Source organism: Chionomys nivalis, chromosome 15 (genome assembly GCF_950005125.1).
Source record: "Chionomys nivalis chromosome 15, mChiNiv1.1, whole genome shotgun sequence".
Taxonomy (NCBI): domain Eukaryota; kingdom Metazoa; phylum Chordata; class Mammalia; order Rodentia; family Cricetidae; genus Chionomys; species Chionomys nivalis.
Window position 1 is genome coordinate 23,915,541 of NC_080100.1, and position 19,656 is coordinate 23,935,196.

Genomic DNA, 19,656 nt, shown 5'->3' on the forward strand with positions numbered 1-19,656 from the left:
GGCAGATGACAGGTGAGTATCCTTGATCTGAAATTCTTGGGACCAGAAGTATTTTGAGTGTGGAAGGGATTTTTTTTTTGCTGGGGGGGGGGCTGATATTTGCATATATGTAGTGAGATGTCTTGGGTCTACGGTTCAAGTATGGTAGTTTAGTGATGTAACAATCATCTGTAATGTTAAGAGCCTGGGTTCTATCTCCAGAACTAAAAACAAAACAAACACAACATTTGTTTACGTTTCAAATAATCTGTAACTTTTACACTTAGTGGCCTAAAGGAAAGTCTATGCAGTGTTCTCAGTGTGCCTCCATTTTAACTTTGCTTTTTTTTTTAAAAATATTTTATTTATTTATTATGTGTACAATATTCTGTCTGTGTGTAAGTCTGCAGGCCAGAAGAGAGCACCAGACCCCATTACAGATGGTTGTGAGCCACCATATGGTTGCCGGGAATTGAATTCAGGACCTTTGGAAGAGCAGGCAATGCTCTTAACCACTAAGCCATCTCTCCAGCCCCTCCATTTTAACTTTGACCTGTCATAGGAAATCAGACATGAATTTTCAGGTTTCAGTATTTTACTGAATTTTTAAGCTAAATTTCAAATTAAGTATGTTCAATCTGTATTTAAATCTGAAGATTAAACTGGGTATGGTGGTCAGACCTCTAATGTCAGCACTAAGGATGCAGAGGCATGCAGATCTCTGAGCTTGAGGCCTGTTAGAGTTACATAATAAAATCCTGTCTCAAAATACATAAACATGCACTAAATAAGTCTAAAGATTATTTTAAAAAATGAAGAACTCAAAGTCCTCCATTGAATTTTGTCTATTCATTTGGTTGTCACCTTAGAGGTCAAAATCATTATATAATCTCAGTAATATTTACAATAAATTTTCAAGATTATTTTTTTTAATTTTTTAAAATTTATTTGTAAGCTGGGCGGTGGTGGCGCACGCCTTTAATCCCAGCACTCGGGAGGCAGAGGCAGGCGGATCTCTGTGAGTTCGAGACCAGCCTGGTCTACAAGAGCTAGTTCCAGGACAGGCTCCAAAACTACAGAGAAACCCTGTCTCGAAAAACCAAAAAAAAAAAAATTTATTTGTATTTTTTGTGCATTGGTGTTTTGCCTACACATCTGTGTGAAGGTGACAGATTCCCTGGAATTGGAGTTACAGACAGCTGTCAGTTGCCATGTGGCTACTGGAAATTGAAGCTGGGTCCTCTGGAAGAGCATTCAGTGATGTTAACTCCTGAGCCACCTCTCTAGTCCCAAATTCTCAAGAATATAAAACTGTAACTCCCTTGTGAGTACAGAGAGGTTTCTGGATTAGAAATCAGCATCCCTTGCGCTGACGTCCAGAGGAGTAGACACCTGCATCAGGAGCACCCGGGTACCTTTGGTAGAAGTGCATCCACGTTCTTTCTTCCCAAGACAAGGTTTCAGAGAATGTGTCTGCATCACTGTGTACCAGGGAACTGCCCTGTTCTGTGAGTGTACTTCTGCTCAAACTAGTCCCCGGAGAGAACCTGTCAGAAGCCGGAGCAGCATCTGGCTTTTCCTCTTCATCTGGTTCCCAGATGTTCGTCTCAGAAGCACCTATGTTCCTCTGCACACGTTTCAGGGCTTTCACCCTCACTTTATGGACAGAGCGCATGACCACAGACATCAGTTCCTCAGTCTGAGGGCCTAGGGCAAAGAGAACCAAAGACCGTAGGTGTCATTAAAATGTTTCAACTCAAGATGTAAGGCCAGGTACAGTACTAGTACACGCCAGTAATCTCAGCACTCAGCGGGCAGAGTCAGGACAATCACAACAGGTTCTGGTCAGCCTTGTCTACACACTAAGCTCCAGACCACCCACAGCTACATAGCAAGACTATAAAAGGAAGGAACAGAGGGGGAATGAGAGGGAAGAAGAGAGGGACTTAATTCTGCCAGGGGGCATGGAATCAAACTTACTACTAAGCCTTATTTCCATATTCTTACAGATTATTTTTTTAGTATTTTTTGGAAAGCTATGGCCCATTTCAAAACAAAAACAAACAAAGAAACAAAAACAGGATTGCAGAAACTCAGTAAGGTCCATTAAGGAACAAGACAAGGCAAAGAACTGGGATTTCCTCTCTCCCCTTTTTAGAAGGTGTATCATCAGGAAAAATAATTTTGGGTAATTCAAGCATGGAAATGTGTACCTGTGCATGTTACACCAACTCAGGAGGCTAAGGCAGAAGGGTTATAAGTCAGTCACATCTAAAAATCAGCCATCCAACCAGCCAACCAACCCACCACAGTTGAAGAAGGCACTTATGATGCAGGTGTCATGGGTGTTACTATGACTTTCTAAAAGGTTCTGAAGAACTCCTACGCTCTGATGGCCTAACTCACAAAGCTATCAAAGTCGTAGACAGGTACTAAGACCATCCTTGTTAAGTTTTCATCCCTCCGTGAGAAGCTACTATGAGAAGACAGTTGAGGCCCTTTGTACAAGGCACAAAATCAGCCTAATTAAGGTTGATAACAAAGAGAAATTAAGGGATAGATAATTCTCTGCAAAACCAGTTTAGAGGAAAAGCCCCATAAAATGACCAGTTGCAGTTGTGTGATAGGTAAGGACAACGACAAAAAATCTCAGAAAAACGATGCCACTGAAAAGTACCTCAATGCAACAAATGAGGAAACAAAAGCAGACTCATTTTCTTAAAAAAGAGATACAATTATGAATAAAGAATGACAAAGATTATTTTCTATTCCCAATGAAAGGAAAAAGTGAGAATATTAATTTTTTTAGCAAAAATTAAGGCTTTCTTACTACAAAAAAAAAATGAGAAATAGCAAGGTTAAGGTTTCCAAGATTGTCTATTAAAAATGTAAGCATTAGAAGAAAAACATATAGGCATCCTCCCGAACAGTAACCTTCATCAGGCGATGAAAGGAGACAGATACAAAGACCCACATTGGAGCACTGGACTGAAATCTCAAGGTTCAAATCAGGAGCAGAAGGAGAGAGAGCATGAGCAAGGAACTCAGGACCGCGAGGGGGGCACCCACATACTGAGACAATGGGGATGTTCTATCGGGAACTCACCAAGGCCAGCTGGCCTGGGTCAGAAAAAGCATGGGATAAAACTGGACACGCTGAACATAGCGGACAATGAGGACTACTGAGAACGCAAGAACAATGGCAATGGGTTTTTGATCCTACTGCACATACTGGCTTTGTGGGAGCCTAGGCAGTTTGGATACTCCTCCTACTAGACCGGGACAGGATGGAGGTGGATGGTCTCTGAACTTTCCACAGGGCAGGGAACCCTGATTGCTCTTAGGGCTGACGAGGGAGGGGGATTTGATTGGGGGAGGGAAATGGGAGGTGGTGGTGGGGAGGAGGCAGAAATCTTTAATAAATAAATAAAAAAAAATAAAAAAATGTAAGCATTCTTAATACAAATATTTTAGAAGAATCAAAAAACTTCAAGAAATATGCAAATATAATTGTGCAGCACACAATTCAAAGCATACAGCAGGTGTGCTCTGAAAAAGAAGACGACACTTAGGGTTTCCATGGCCACTGTGGTTTTGCGGTAGAGCATGAGCAAGACGCCAAGAGGCCCAGGTCTGTTCTCCGCCAACGCAAACGGAAGAGGAGGAACAGTTAAATGGTAGGTTTTATGTTCTATGTATTTTGCCACAATAAAAACAATTTACAAGGTCATCTTGAATGTACAGGATAAAATCAGAAACATAAATAACTTTAAGCAAAGAGGAAAAATACAAGCTTTCAATAAATACATGAAGTATACAAAGGCCATATCATATGCTCTATTTAATTTTTCAGGTGAAATCCTGCTGTGTTGACCAGGATGGTGTTGAAAGCATGGGCTCAAGTGATCCTCCCCAGAGGAGGGCACCCTAAGCTATCTGTCTCTTACCTTGTTTAATCCTCTCTCAATACTTATTGATCAACTAGGTAACAGAATAACCGTTTTGCTTATAAATAAGGAAATGAGGCCTAGAGAGATTGAGCAACTTGCCAAAGGCACAATTACCAGCAAAGCTATGACGTGAAGTCAGCTCCATCTAGCAACAGACCAACATAATTAGCTCTGCACTTTCTCACTCTCCATCATTAGGGAGAGGCAGAAATTCAGATACCTTGGTGGCAAACAGCAGATACTTTCAAAACAAGAGTACTGTGGAGCTGAAAAAGCTCAGCAGTTAGGAGCACCTGCTGTTCCTCCAGAGGATGAGGTCAGTTCCCAACATGCTCATCCGGCTGTAACTCCAGCTTCAGGGAAACTGAGGTCTCCAAGAGCACTTACACACGTCATACACACAGAAATAAAAATACAGCCTTAAAAAAGAGCATCTGCAACACTGTATCCATTAAGCATGAGAAACAGCAAATACCTTTCACAACACCATGTCTGAGTCTCTGCTGGAGAGAGTGGTACTTTTCTCTTAAAGGAACTCTTATGGCCTCAGGATTGGGAAAGGCTTTCACAAAAATTTCTGCTACCTTCAGAAAAAAAAGTTAACGTTTTATTAGCAACATCAGCTTTTTCCTTTTTCTTTTAATTCTTCAAACACTTTAAGTCAAAACATAAATGCCTACTTAATAATCTTTTGATATTCAACCAACCTACCAGAATTCTGCATGGCTTTTCTTTTTCCCCTTTTTATTATAAAGTATTTGACAAATTATGTATTTTCAGGGTATAGGATATTATGATCTGATATATAATGCATGTTGAGTATCTTAGTCAAATTAGCATGTCAGTTACAAAACACAGTGACCACTGTATGTGTGCACACACACTGCAGGAACACTTAAAATCTGCTTCATCAACTTCAGGTAAATCACAGCATATCATTACACTAGCTCCTAGAACAAATTTATCTTGTAAATACAAATTTGGACCCTTAATTCAACATTTCCTCAATCCCCCTTAAAATCAATAAATATTTTATTTTTCTCTATGTACTTAGAACCAACATTAAAAAAAATACCATCTGCTGAAAAAAATTACACTGAAATGGATCTGAGCAAAATCAGTCCATTAACTTCAAGGGGCTATGGAAATGTTGTTCTAAGAAACAGAACCTACTGAAGGCTCAAGAAGAGAAGGATAATGACTTCGTGAGGGGTGACATGACCCATTTTTTACCATCCTTCTAACACCCCTATTTCCACACAACCCTAGCCCTGGCAACTACCGTTCTGCTCTCTGCTTCCATAAGCTTTAGTCCACCTGTGAGATCATACTTGTCATTCTGAACCTGGAGGACATTATACAAAGTGCAATCAGTCAGACAGGAAAAGGCAAAACCATCCCTAATGAAAACAGAAATCCCTTAGAATCTATGATTCAAATTTAGTTAATTTTTACCAACATATTACCTTCTTGATTGGTGGCAGTTCTCCAATAAGGCTCAAAATTATATCCTGAATAAGTTCTTCCATATTAAAAAAACGAGAGAATGGTAGCATTCTATAGGCCCACTCCAGTGCACAAAAACAGTGCTCAACCACACAAGAATCAAATTCCACTTTGAGGTCCTATGTGGAAATGAAAACGACAGATCAGAACGCGTTCAAAAGAATACTGTCCAACAACGAGTAACCTTTCCACATCAGTTTATTCTCTGCTCTTGAGCTGATAAGTACCTTTTCCACCTTGATATTTTCTCTTGCCTTCTGATACTGCCTGCAACTATACGATAATTTATCCCGGACATGCAACATCCAGCACAAAGCACAAAGTTCTCTGAAGCAACCTAAAAACACAAATATAAAAGAAAATTACATATTACATCTGCGGGTTATGTGCTTTCGAAATAAATGTTTTTATTCTGACGATTATGAAAGAAAGACGTGAGGGCTAGGTGGTAGTTCAATGAGCAAAGAGCCTGCTGCTCTGCGAGTGAGTGTGAGGGGAGAGTCTGGGCCCCAGCCACCCGTGAGAGTTCTGGGTAGGGGTGACACACGCCTTTAACTTCAGCACTTGGGAGGCAGAGGCAAGTAGATCTCTGAGTTTGGGGACAGCCAGGGCAGCACTGAGAAACCCTGTCTGGAAAGAAAATAAAAAAAAAAGAGGCGGGGATAGAGGATCCCCAGGGTAAGGTGGCTAGCTAGACTAACCAAATCAATGAACTCTGGATCAATTGAGGCACCTCAAAATATCAGGTGAATAGTGATCAAGAAAGATACATGTTGTCAATCTTTGGCTTCTACATGCACACACACACATACAAACATGTAAATATGAATACACATTCACACGCTAAAACAACAAAAAACAAAAATGTATTTATTGTAAGAACCTTATGTAAAAGTCATGAAGGTCCTTCCAGAATTTTAATATATATATATATATATATTTACATGATATGAAAACAAATCACAAAACTAATTTAATCTACTTACTTCTGATTTACTTGCCTTATAAATTCAAGTACATTGTAAATATTTTTCAATTTCAATGCAAACTCTATATTGCATATCACTCAGAATATGGCTTATTTTTATGGCACTAGGAATTGAACCCAGGGCCTCATACCCGGCAGGCGAATTTCTAGTTTCTGAGTTTGTATGTTTGTGCATGTCCCTCAGGCTTTCATGTGGACATCAGCAGACAACACGCAACAGTCAGTTCTCTTCCTACCATGTGGGCTCCAGAAAGTGAATTTAGGTTATCAGATGAGGCTGCAAGCACCTTAACCTGATAATTTATTAAATACGTCATAGGGCCTGAGGACGACATGGCTCTGGTTTCAGACCTGGCCCTGAGTTTTACTCCTAATGCTGTAACACGTGCGCACATGTGTACACACACACACAACACAGATATACACATACTTTCTCTCTCCCTCTTTTCTCCCTTTTCTTTCTTTTTTTCTGTCTTCCAAAGGTTTACTAACCTGTTAAACCTGTCAAACATAACTGGACACAAATTATGAACTGGAAATTAATTTATAAAAGAAAATGTAAATAAAGAACTAAATGGACACTACAATTAGTCATAAGAAAGGCATCTTGCTGGGCGGTGGTAGCACACACCTTTAATCCCAGCACTTGTGAGACAGAGGCAGGCGGATCTCTGGGAGTTTATGAGGCCTGCCTAGTCCACAAGAGCTAGTTCTAGGACAGGGTCCAAAGCTAGAGAAACCATCTCAGGGGAAAAAAAAAAAAAAAAGACATCTTGATTTGCCTGGCATGGTTTCACGTGTGTACCTCAAGAGGATCATGAGCTCAGGCTAGCCTGGGATATAGGGCATAAAGAGTCTATCTCAAAACAAAAAATCAAATAAAGACATATCGAAACAAAACTATCTGAGGGAGATGCTACCTCAAAATCAAGGGTGTCCTACATACAGCTGACAGCCTTTTGGCACCAAGTAAAATCTGGCATACTATTTCAAGAGATAAGAGATAACTAAATTCATTAACCCAGAAATTACATGTCTGAGACTCTAAGAAAATTTTAAAATACAAAAGAGAATTGATATGCCAGAGACAACTTTTTTTTTAATATTTATTTATTTATTATGTATACAATATTCTGTCCGTGTGTATGCCTGCAGGCCAGAAGAGGGTACCAGACCCCATTACAGATGGTTGTGAGCCACCATATGGTTGCTGGGAATTGAACTCAGGACCTTTGGAAGAGCAGGCAATGCTCTTAACCTCTGAGCCATCTCTCCAGCCCTGCCAGAGACAACTTAATGTCTGCTAATAAAAGCCACAAAAATGAATTCATATTAATTTATATAAGATAGGGGAAAAGCCTAGGTAGAATAGGTTCAAGAGAACAGGACACAAAATTGGTTCATCTATATAGACAGGTATAGACAGGTTCAAAGCCTGCCCACTTAACAGTGTGGCAGTAAGTATATCTTCACTGCAAATGAACAACTACAAGAAAGGTACTCTCGAGTGCTAAAATTCCAAATTTAAACAAGGAAGCAACAACGTGTCACAGTTGGCACAATTTGTTTTATATAACAATTTTAATTTACTACCATATCTATAAAGCATCTATATACATACATGTCACAGCATCTAAGTGTATACCCCCAAGTAGAATATCAAAAGCAAACTAGAGTCAATAGTTAAGAAACTTTCCCAAACAAAATGAAAAATGCATTACAGTTCATATGCAGCTGAGTTCTAACCGAGCAGCTCATCTCTGACACACCTAGTGCTTTAGTGGAAACTTCATCAAGCTTGTGGTCTCCGGCAGCTCCAGGTCTAAAGAATGCTATTCCTCCTTTACAGTAGTTAAGTAAGGATTCGGGGAAAGAACCAAGCAAAGGAAGGGACCCTTTCACTCGAATCTGAAAAGAACAATAGAATACGTTAATCATCAGTAGCAAACAAGCTTTACAGGGAACACAAGCAGCAGAGTCCTCTGCTACAGCATAAGCAGCCTGCAGTGAGCCGCACTCTCAGAGACTCAGCTCAAAATCAGCCACTCACTACATTCTGCCTGAATGCACCAAACCATGCATTCTCTTGACACTCAGTTCCCCTATACTCATTTGTCTTTCCTAGTCTGAGAAAGAAAATATTTAAATCTCATCTGAAATTTACTGTGCAGGACCTAAAACAAACAAACAAACTGGGTGGCAGTGACCAACGCCTTTAGTCCCAGCAGAAGCAAGCCAATCTCTGTGAGTTTGAGGTAAGCCTGGTCTACAAAAAGTGAGTTCCAGGACAGTCAGGGAACACAGAGAAACCATGTCTCAAAAAACAAACCCAAAAAACAAAACAAATAAAAAGCCTTACCTACATATATGACTTTAAAAAGTAAATCTACAAATGACAGAAATAGAAAGCCAACAGGCAATTCCTAAAGAAGCGATGACAAAATGTCAAGCTGGAAAAGAAGTTGGCGGGTTGATGGGGAACTCGATACAGGGTCTGACATGTCCCAAATTCCTTGAGCTATCTTAAAATGTGGGGTCAGCCAGGCAGTGGTGGCGCACACCTTTAATCCCAGCACTCGGGAGGCAGAGGCAGGCAGATCTCTGTGAGTTCGAGGCCAGCCTGATCTACAAGAGCTAGTTCCAGGACAGGCTCCAATACTACAGAGAAATCCTGTCTCAAAATCCCCCCCCCAAAAAAAAACTGTGGGGTCACAGCAAAGCATACAATAGTTACAAAGGGTTCTTTCTAAGATCTGAGCCTGACTATACTCAAATCTCTGCACTTCAATGGGTGGATATTAACAACCAGTTTCCAGGAAATAAATGGAATGAACAAGCTAAATGACATTAAATGAACAAATAATCACACATGTAGAATAGGATATAGAACAATAATGCTGCTTCTCTAACATATCAAGGGATTTTTTTTCAAAAGAGGGTTGCTGTTATAGATATCAAGAGAAAAGGTGAGCAGTAAGGTTATAGCCTCTTCTACCTGACACTTCAGGAAAGACGTGATCTGATCAAATGTACTATTAGCATGCTAATGGCACCCTTCCATAAAACACTTTACTAGCAGGATAGTACTAAGCGATAGACCAGCAAGGAATTGGAAACTCAGCCCTATGGCCACATGACCTGACTGTCAACAACCTGTACACCTGCACGTCTGGAAATGGGTTCTCCTGCCAAGACATGAGAAGGGAGCACAGCTCTGCTGTTACCCTTGAAGGGTTCTGTGCTAGAAGCAGCTTAGCTCACAGGACTTCTGATGAACAGAAACGTCAGACAAGTGGGCATGGTTTTAAGTCATGAAATTCGGGCTATTTGCTGGAATAAAATAGAAAACTAATATGGTCCAGATATTTAATTTGGTATCACATACACAAACCATGTGCAGACATATATGTCATACATATATAAAGCTTTTTTAAAGCTAATTTTGGTCAAGCATGGTGGTGTATGATTGCTTCAGTGAATACTAGCACACTCAGAAGCCAGAGTTAAAGGCTAGCCTGGTCTATACAATGATTTTTGTCCTATCTTAAAAAAAAGGCAGTGGTGGTGCATGCCTTTTTTTTGTTACCATACCAATACCAGTTCACCCTCCCTCCTCTCCTCCCATTACCCCCACATCACCCTCACCTCCACCACCCATATGCTCACATGTGCTCACTCATAGGTGGTTTTTAGACATAAAGCAAAGAAAACCAGCCTACAAACCACAATCCCAGAGAACTCAGACAACAATGCGGACACTAAGAGAGACTTACATAGATCTAATCTACATGGGGAGTAGAAAGTAGAAAAAGAACAAGATCTCCTGAGTAAATTGGGAGCATGGGGACCTTGGGGGAGGATTGAAAGGGAGAGGGGAGAGGCAGAGAGGGAGCAGAGAAAAATGTAGAGCTCAATAAATATCAATAAAATGAAATTTTAAAAAATCTACTTTTTTTTTTCAAAAACAAGAATTTGTACCTGGATACTGAAGCATGCCCAATACCTACTCAGCTTGAGGACAGGCGAGTCAGTAGAAGAGAGGATGGAAGGGCTTGGAAGGCCCAGAATCAAACTGCACATCTCAGAAAACAGCAAAGGAAGTCCTAGCCAGTGAAAAAGACTCCTAATAATAAACAGCCAAGAATTCCCTCCTAATTATCAACACTTGGAACCACTGAGGTTGCCACAAAATACTGATCTTAACCTCCAGAGCAAGCGGGGAAGGGGGTAGTCCTAAAGAGAAACCTCCCATGATTTAGGGTAGAAAGAGCAGGTATAGTCTGGAAGAGCCTGCTGTATTTAGGGTAGAAAGAGCAGGTACAGTCTGGAAGAACCTGCTGTACGGTGACACTTTCTATTGCTACAGGGCGAGCTAACCCAGAGACTCACTGCACAGTGTCATCTCTCAGCCAGAAAAATCTTGCCTGAGTTGCTTATGCAAATAAGCCCAAGATTTGTAGACTCAAAGGCCAGGAATCCTTAGGAAAGCACCTGGAGCGGACGTGAACACATCTCAGAGGCCTGACACAGCACCTGAACAATTAAGACAGTCCATACCTTCTGCATGACTTTTCTTGCCCACCTCAGCTGCAAGATGTACCACTGCGCTACAGAAAAAGAGCATCGAGCCGCACGGAAAAGCAAGAGAACTCGCTGCAGGATTCCAGACAGCTTTTGGCGATTATCTTTTTCAGCTTTTAAAAGAAGATTGTCACCATGTTCCTGAGGACAACAGAACAGATATCTATTATTTAAGCAGCTGCTTGGTATGCTACCTAAGTCCATACTATGCTGGGAACCAGAAGTTTATCTTCAGCTCTTGCATACAAGATCACTATTGTCAGGTTAGTTTTAAAAGTAGACAAAACTAGCCGGACAGTGGTGGCGCACGCCTTTAATCCCAGCACTTGGGAGGCAGAGGCGGGTGGATCTCTGTGAGTTTAAGGCCAGCCTGGTCTACAAGAGCTAGTTCCAGGATAGGCTCCAAAGCTACAGAGAAACCCTGTCTCGAAAGACCAAAACGAACCAAACAAAAGTAGACAAAACCAACTTTAACTAGGAGAAGACTGCACTGAGCTTACTTCATTGAGAACAGCTGGCTGGGGGCAATACAACGGAGGTGCTGGGAGATACAAGTCCACGGGCACTAGGCCCCACAGCTTCTTACTGAAGTCCTTCGCAGAGTCCATCAATAGCTGCAGAGTCCCTGAAACAATATCCGCATCGGCCATGACTGACGCTTTCAGTACTTCTTGCACAGACCCAAACAGCAGATTAGCATCTTCTTCTTCAATGGGATCTGCCAATGAAACAAGGTAACATTAGCCAGGTATGGTGGCCAGTGACTGCAGTCCTAGCACTCCAGAGCCCGAGGCAGAGGAAGGAGGTCACACTGGAATACAGAACAAGACCCCATCTCCAAGATAAAAGTAAGCATAAATGTATGTACGAAACAAACAATATAATTCGAGTGTGGTTGTTTTGTTTTTGGCGATGCTGAAGATTGAATCTAGGGCCTCTTACATGTCGGTCAAGTGTTCCACTACTGAGTTGTATCCCCGGCCCACAATACATCTTCACCTGACATCACTTTTCCCCTCCTTGCAGAGCTCAGGATCAGACCTGAGCAAAGCACACACCGGGCAGGTGTCACTGAGCACCACTCCAGCTCCTCTGGCCTCAGTCCTGGATGCTCCCATGACTAAGTATAAATATTCTCAAATTTCTGATAATTTAGTCACGGTGTTCATATTTCTAAATATTCTTAAGGTTTTGTAATAGTACAGGTTTATATTAACCTGATACACTTAGAACATATGTAGGTAACACACCTGTAAATTGCTTATATTTTGAGCCCTTTTCATTTTTTGCTTCCAGAGAGACTGGCTGACCTAAAAAACACTGCAGTTTTTCCTGGAAAATCTGTGCTGGTATCATATTTAATGGTAGGTCCATACGCTTTTTCTTGGACCTGAAAAGATATCAAATTAAGAGAAATAAAATTTTGGGGAAAAGAAAAGACTTTACATCAAGAAGTATTTTATCAAGAATATAAATGTATTTAAGAAAATATGGAGTCACTTGCTCTGTACACCCTACTCACAGAAAGGAAACGCTACTTTAAAGGTTCTCAGAGGACACAGTATTTCTCCATTCTCACTGCCACCCTCGTAAGTACTCTGCCCCAAATAACCCACAACTTTTGCCAAATGCCTTTGCTCACACTTCGGATGTTTTCACTCCTTAGCTACTCAGCTCACCGAGCGCTACCCACCCTTCAGTGTGCACCTGACAGGGCACCTCCTGCACGGAACGTTCCCGCCTTCCTTCACCTGCATTCCCATTCTCCCCGTCATGCTGCTGCAACTGTCTCACACACTATGCAGATTTTATGTTTTGTCCTATTTATGATAGAGTCTAACACCTTACAAAGTTTCTATCTGTTAAAATACCTGTCACAAAGCTTTGTGCTGATCAGTTACTTAAACACACGCTGGATCATTGGCTAAACTACACAAAGACTGTACGCACTGACAGAACAAAAGAACCTGGCTTGAAAAACAACGACAAAAAACAAACAAATAAAATTAGAGATTAGTTTACTTAGCCTAAATTCAAATCCCCACCCACTGTGGTACTGCATGCCTAAATTCCAACATTCAAGGGGCTGAAGTGAGTTTGAGAGCAGCCTTGACTACGAAGCACAATTCTATCCAGAAAGAAGAGAGTGGGAAATCGCAACACAGGGATGGAGAGAAAGAGGGAAGGCAGAAGGAGAAAAAAGTAAAACAAAGGGCAGGAAGGGAAAGAAAAGGCAACCTCCAAATTCTATTTGGGATAAACTCCTCAACTACCTAACTGCCCTTTCAGGATATTTCTAACATAAATATGCTAAGTGAATGCTTCAGCAAAATAAGTAAGCCATCGAGCCACTATTAACACAGTAATCACTGCAGCAGATAGTTACCTCTTTTACTTGAAACTGAAAATTCAACTCCTTGGTGTCACTAGTCAGTTTTCTTTTCTTGTTTTTTGTTTATTTGTTTATTTTTGAGACAGTTTCCCTGTGTAATTTTGGCTGTCCTGGAACTCACTCTGTAGACCAGGCTGGCCTTGAACTCACAGAGATCCGCCTGCCTCTGCCTCCTGAGTGCTGGGATTACAGAGCCACCATCGCCCAGAGACTAGCCACATTTCAAAAGTATATAGCTAGGCACTACCATACTATGCAGCAAAGACAAAAATATTAGGAAGAGTTTCTATAAGACAATGGAGAAAGAAGGATTCCACATATTCCACATATCAACAAGAAAAATGAAATTTGCTTAAGATGACATTATTATGCAATACTTGAAGCTTATCCAGAAATCCATACCTTGGGCTGGTGAGATAGCTTAGCAGGTAAAAGCACCTGCTGCCAAGCCTGACGACCTGACTTTAATCCCTGAAACATGTGGTAGAAGGAGAGAAATGACTCCCACAACTCGTCCTCCGAACTCCACAAAGGCATCATGATATGTGTGCACCCAAACACACACAGAATAAATAGGTAAACTTTAAGAACTCATACCTCACAGAATTGCGACCACGTTTACAGAAAACTTGGAAGGCCACACCAATGGACACAGATGTCTTCCAGTCTCCAAGTTTATGTGCCAACCACACAGCCTCTGGAATCAGGCCACCAATAAATAATAATTCAAGGGCATATTCAACTGTCCATATATTTGAGAGATTCTGATCTCTAACAAAACTGGCCACCTTCGAGTGTTGTAGAGGAATAAGTCGTAGGGAATGCTCTGTGAGTGAATCAGAGAAAACGATATCACAGCTGCATACGTGTACTCCAGCTCAGGCCTCCTCACATAATCAAGTCTCTTTAGTTAATATTTTCCAACACAACAATAAACAGACATAGAGAATGAAATAAAATAATGCCCTCTAGAACAGTTTTGTTAAGACTGAAATATGTGCTTCCTTTAAATGGGCTATGCATAAAATACAAACATTCTTTAAAAAAGAAGAAACACAGCGGAAATAGAATGAGTGCCTTACACAGAATAAAGGTGAGTTCTATGAGTTTGATAAAATGTACATACATGTGTACCAGATCAGGGGCTACAGAGAGGGCTCAGTGGTTAAGAGCACAGACTATTCTATCAGAGCAGGGTTCAGCTGCCAGCACCCACGACCAGCAGCTCACAATCATCTGTAACTCCAGTTCCAAGGGACCTAACGCCCTCTTCTGGCCTCCTTGGGTACTGTGCTCACATGCACATACCACGCAAATATATACATATACACAGCTAAACATAAAATACATTTAAAAAACTTATTCAGAACTATTCAAAAATATGTTCTGACGTTCATAGAAGATTATACAATCTGGACAACAGATTTATCTCATTTTATACTATCCAAAGGCCAAAAAAGTTTTGTTTTGTTTTGTTTTTCTTTTAGTTTCAGAAAAATATTTAAAACATATAAAATGCTTAATAAAGAAGTCTAAAAAAAAAAAAAAAGACTGGCTCTGGGGAGAGTGCTTAGTCAGAAAAGTGTTTTCCCTATAAAAGACGGAGTTTGAGCTCCAGAACCCACATTAAAAGAAAGGCAGGCATGCTTGTGTGTGCTTGTAATCTCTGAACTGAGACAGCATAGATATGTTGTGCTGAGTTGTGGGGCCACCAATCCAGTCTATTTGGTGTATTTCAACAGCAACGATAGAAAAGAGGTTGACAAGCACTTGTCAAACACGCATGAGGCTTCAATACCTACTGTCAGAATGAAGTAAACAAGGAATGAAAGATGAAATGAAGGTCAGTTAACGTGAGCTCTGAGTAGCAGCTCACACCTACAATCTCAGCTAGCTGGGAGGTTAAAACAAGTAACGGTGGGTTCAAGAACAGAGGCAAGCTTGAGTAACAACTTAAAACAGTGCAATCTCCATAGGATACTGATTTTAGATACCATGTGTAAAAACCAAGGCAGGAGAGTATTTGTTTACATATTACCTGTTTTAATATGAAGTGGAGGGAGAACATTCACGCTGTGAGGCGGCAGGATGCAGAGTGGTTCATTGGTGAAATACGCAGCCATGAAACGGGCCATGCACTGGACAACTGTGACTGCAGCCTCCGGATGTACATTCCTGGTCACTCCAAACTCACAAGGAGACTTCTCAGAATCTAAGGAACAGAGCAAACAAACAACCAAGAGAGTTTCAACAAACCATAAAAAAGTAAAATTATTTGAGACAACCCCCATTCTCAGGCCCATCCAGTGTCACACTGGAATCTCCAAGCCCCGCCCCCAAAACTGCCCCTGCACACTAGGCCCATCCAGAATCACACCCTAGCGCATTCCAGCTGGGTGGGGGTCTCAGAGCCCTGGCCCAGGCCCAGCTGGAGCTGCTGTACACTAGCCCACTCCTTTTCAACAGTGCTGGTGATATACTGGTGGTTCAGTGGAGAGCACAGCCGCCTTTCAATGCAGTGCGTGAAGCCACAGAGCAAGCATTAAGACAAGAGGAGGGAATTAAAGGGACACTAATACGAACAGAAGCCAAATTATCCCTATTTGTAGAAGATAATATAATATATATTATATAGTATGTAATACGTTATATTTATTACATATAATATAGTATGTAATATATATAATGTGCAATATATAATATATGTATATATAAAAATACCAAAAATTTTACTAGAAAACTTCTGGAAACAATATGTTTAAAAAAGTGGTAGAAAACACACACAAAATCAACTTATAAAAATGTAGCCTTGGGTGTTTGGGGCTGGGCAGCTCCGAGGAGCCTGCTGGAGCTGGAGTCGGACTCTGTCGCGGCCTGCCTGCATTGTGTCTCTTCCTTGGCGGACTGCGCACTTAAAGGATGACCTCTAGGAAGAAAGTGTTGCTGAAGGTCATCATCCTGGGAGATTCTGGTGTTGGAAAGATATCGCTCATGAACCAGTATGTGAATAAGAAGTTCAGTGACCAGTACAAAGCCACAATAGGAGCAGACTTTCTGACCAAGGAGGTGATGGTGGTTGACAGACTTGTCACCATGCACATCTGGGACACAGCTGGTCAAGAACAGTTCCAGTCTCGTGGTGTGCAGGGAAGACAGGGAAGGACACACAGCGGTGCCTACAGGACACGGGTGCAGGGAAGGACACACGGCGGTACCTACAGGACACGGGTGCAGGGAAGACAGGGAAGGACACACGGCGGTGCCTATAGGACACGGGTGCAGGGAAGGACTCTCTGAATACCATCTCATTTTCTCAGGAATTAAAGTTAGTAATTGGTAACTGGAATTTCAGAAACTGAAGAGCCTCTATACAGCAAACGAAACAATCAAGTGAGTGAGGAAGAAGCCCACAAAATGGGAGACTGATAACCTTTGCAAAGAATTCGGAAGCAAGTGAACATATCGTGACTCCTCAAGAGAAGCAACTTTTAATGAGTTCTTCAATAAATCCAAAGAACAGCTGTGCTATACTCCACTGAGAAGCTGACGATCCAAAATCCACACAGAATAACAGTCAATAACAGTCACTGTAAAGGTAGGACAATTTTTATGTATAAACTATTTTTCTCTAAACCCATAAATAAAAATTAACGCTATTAAACTATTAAACCAATGGGATGGCACATGCCTATAATCCCAGCACTCACGATGCTCAGACTAGCATGGGGCTGGTTACATGAGTACCAAGAAAGTCAGAGAGAAACACAGCAAGATCCTGTTTCAAAATAAAAAAAGAAAGCGGGTGGTGGTAGCACACATCTTTAATCCTGGCACCTGGGAGCCAGAGGAAGGCGGATCTCTGTGAGTTCAAGGTCAATCTGGTCTACAAAGTGAATTCCAGGACAGCCAGGGCTGTTACACAAAGAAACCCTGTCTCAGAAAACCACAATAAATAAATAGGTAGGTAGGTAGGTAGGTAGATAGGTAGGCAGACAGACAGACAGACAGACAGACAGACAGATAGATGAGAGAAAGAGAGAATATACTGAATTTTAGAAAGTATACCTGAGCAATCTTTACTTCCTTTCACAGGTAACTGGGACCAGCTAAGTATGTCTCTTACTAGGTGATCACATAATCCTTGAGCATCGTTCAAATTATAGCAGTAGAGGTGGCAGTACAGGAGAGAGAGATAGTACCGTGACTCAAGAAGGCTCGCTCTTCTTCCTCCTAAAACAGAACAGAAGTCACTGACAAGTGCGGCACCAGGTGAGTGCTTCCGGCTAGTGCCACGCAGACAGAGATGCGGTAATCGTGAAAATGCGTATTACACAGTCACAACATGGATGTCTTCTGCATCTGTTTTATACTTCAATAAAGAACTTATCTAAAAATCAGGGCAGCATGAACATGGCTGTGCAGCCTTGAATCCCAGTACCCAGAGGAAGATTCAGGATTTCTCAAGTTGAATCCAACCTTGTCTATACAGAGTTCTAGGCTAGACAGGGCTACAAAGTGAGATCTGACCTCAAAAAATAATAATAATAAAAATAAATAAAAACAAGTTAACAATACCCTGGTCTTTTCATCTGAGGTTCTTTCAGTGGGCCCTCAGATGAGAGGCCTTCTTACTTGAAGAGATGCAAATTGTCACCATCAAAGCATGAAGTTCTGTTGATTGCTATCTCAAGTTCTGAGTGAAAGAATCTCAACTTTATATGGGATTACTACAAACACTCATGTGATCCAGGACATAATACTGAGCACATATTACAGAATCCCCTACAGGAGTTAACTCAGCCAGGCGGTGCACCTTTCCCCCACCAGCGGCCAATCGCTTGGATGTGATGGCTGGGACACACAAAACAGCCTTACTACTAATAGAGCAGAGATGCTAAAGGAGCCCACTCCTTGTAGGTGTCCACAGAAACACCACATCAGCTGAGTCTGCCCGCCTCTAGTCTGTCCTAAGGCACTCTCTTTGAGGCTACTGCTCATGTGAGCATCCACTCTTAGAAACCACACCCATGGATATAGTTGTAATAAAATGCTCATAGTGGACTCATTAAGGAAACTGTTTTCATCTAAAACTTCTTAATTTACTGAATTCCTCTCCTTTATCCAGTTAACCGGTTCTCAAAAATGAGAACTACATTAAACTTTTCTCCTAAATCTACCCGATCACAACTTCCATTGATCAAACTTGCTATGTACCTGTTAAATATGAACTACATTCCATTAACACTGATGTGGCTTTGGTTCAGTCTTCCCAGCTGAATAATTAACTTGCTTCTATGTGCAACTCACTCCCCCCATCCACAAATGCATCAAAGTGACCTTCCTAAATGAACTATAAAAGAGCCCTGATGTATAACAGGGCTATTTCCCAACAAACCCATCATAAACAGAAGAGATCATAAATCAAAAAAGGATGTATGTGAGCTGGAAAGATGGATCAGTATTGCAAAGAGCCACTGGATGGGTTCCTATCACCCGCATGGAACCTCAGAACCCTCTGTAACTCTAGTCCCAGGGGATCTAACACCATCTGACCACTAAAGGTATCAAACACATACATAGTGCACAAACATACATACAAAACACTCATTTACATTAAACAAAAATAAATAAATCATTTAAAAATGCAATTATATATCTGACCTACGTACAACACAGTACACCACGAAGTATCCACTACTTCCCTTGTGGTCATGCAGCTGACTGAAGCTGAGACTCACTGCTGTTCTTCAGCATTGCATACTGTGGGGGTGGGAGTAGGAATGGCCCCTACAGACTCATGTATTTGAATGCTTGGCCCATAGCGAGAGGTGCTATTAAGAGATATGGCCTTGTTGGAGGAAGTCTGTCACTGTGGGGGCAGGCTTTGAGGTCTCACATGCTCAGGCTATGCCAAGTGTGGTACAGTCTCCTTTTGCTGCCTGTGGATCAAGATGTAGAACTCAAAGCTCCTTCTCCAGCACCATATCTGCCTGTATACTACCATGTGCCACCATGATGATCATGGACTGAACCTCTGAACTGTAAGCCAGCCCCAGTTAAATGTTTTCCTTTCTAAGAGTTGCCGTGGTCATAGTGTCTCTTCACAGCAATAAAAGCCCAAGACACATACCTCACATAGCATTACTTCTGGCTCAGCAAAACATGAATACACATGGCTTTCATGCCATCACAAAGTTTAAAAGTTTAAGTTAAAGTATCATAAATCAGGGACCTGTGTATTTATCTGAACAGTCTTTTCC

General features: G+C 41.4%; 1 protein-coding gene across 6 annotated transcripts in view; it reads right to left on the reverse strand.

The window, feature by feature from the left end:
* Window positions 1–19,656, reverse strand: part of Cplane1 (ciliogenesis and planar polarity effector complex subunit 1) — a 91,849-nt gene that overhangs the window by 50,794 nt on the left and 21,399 nt on the right. For 5 of the 6 annotated variants that reach the window (XR_009058351.1, XM_057789468.1, XM_057789469.1 and 2 more), the window contains exons 15-25: window positions 17,462–17,626; window positions 15,435–15,608; window positions 13,994–14,222; window positions 12,255–12,394; window positions 11,505–11,722; window positions 10,981–11,145; window positions 8,193–8,331; window positions 5,663–5,772; window positions 5,396–5,554; window positions 4,405–4,513; window positions 1,395–1,686 (exon numbers count right to left, since the gene is read on the reverse strand). Coding sequence is in view for 5 of the 6 variants with exons in the window: in XM_057789468.1 (XP_057645451.1) it covers window positions 1,395–1,686; window positions 4,405–4,513; window positions 5,396–5,554; window positions 5,663–5,772; window positions 8,193–8,331; window positions 10,981–11,145; window positions 11,505–11,722; window positions 12,255–12,394; window positions 13,994–14,222; window positions 15,435–15,608; window positions 17,462–17,626 (1,900 nt within the window). In the remaining variant the exon portion in view is untranslated. The remainder of the gene's footprint in view (window positions 1–1,394; window positions 1,687–4,404; window positions 4,514–5,395; window positions 5,555–5,662; window positions 5,773–8,192; window positions 8,332–10,980; window positions 11,146–11,504; window positions 11,723–12,254; window positions 12,395–13,993; window positions 14,223–15,434; window positions 15,609–17,461; window positions 17,627–19,656) is intronic. The other variant, XM_057789471.1, reaches the window with a different exon arrangement.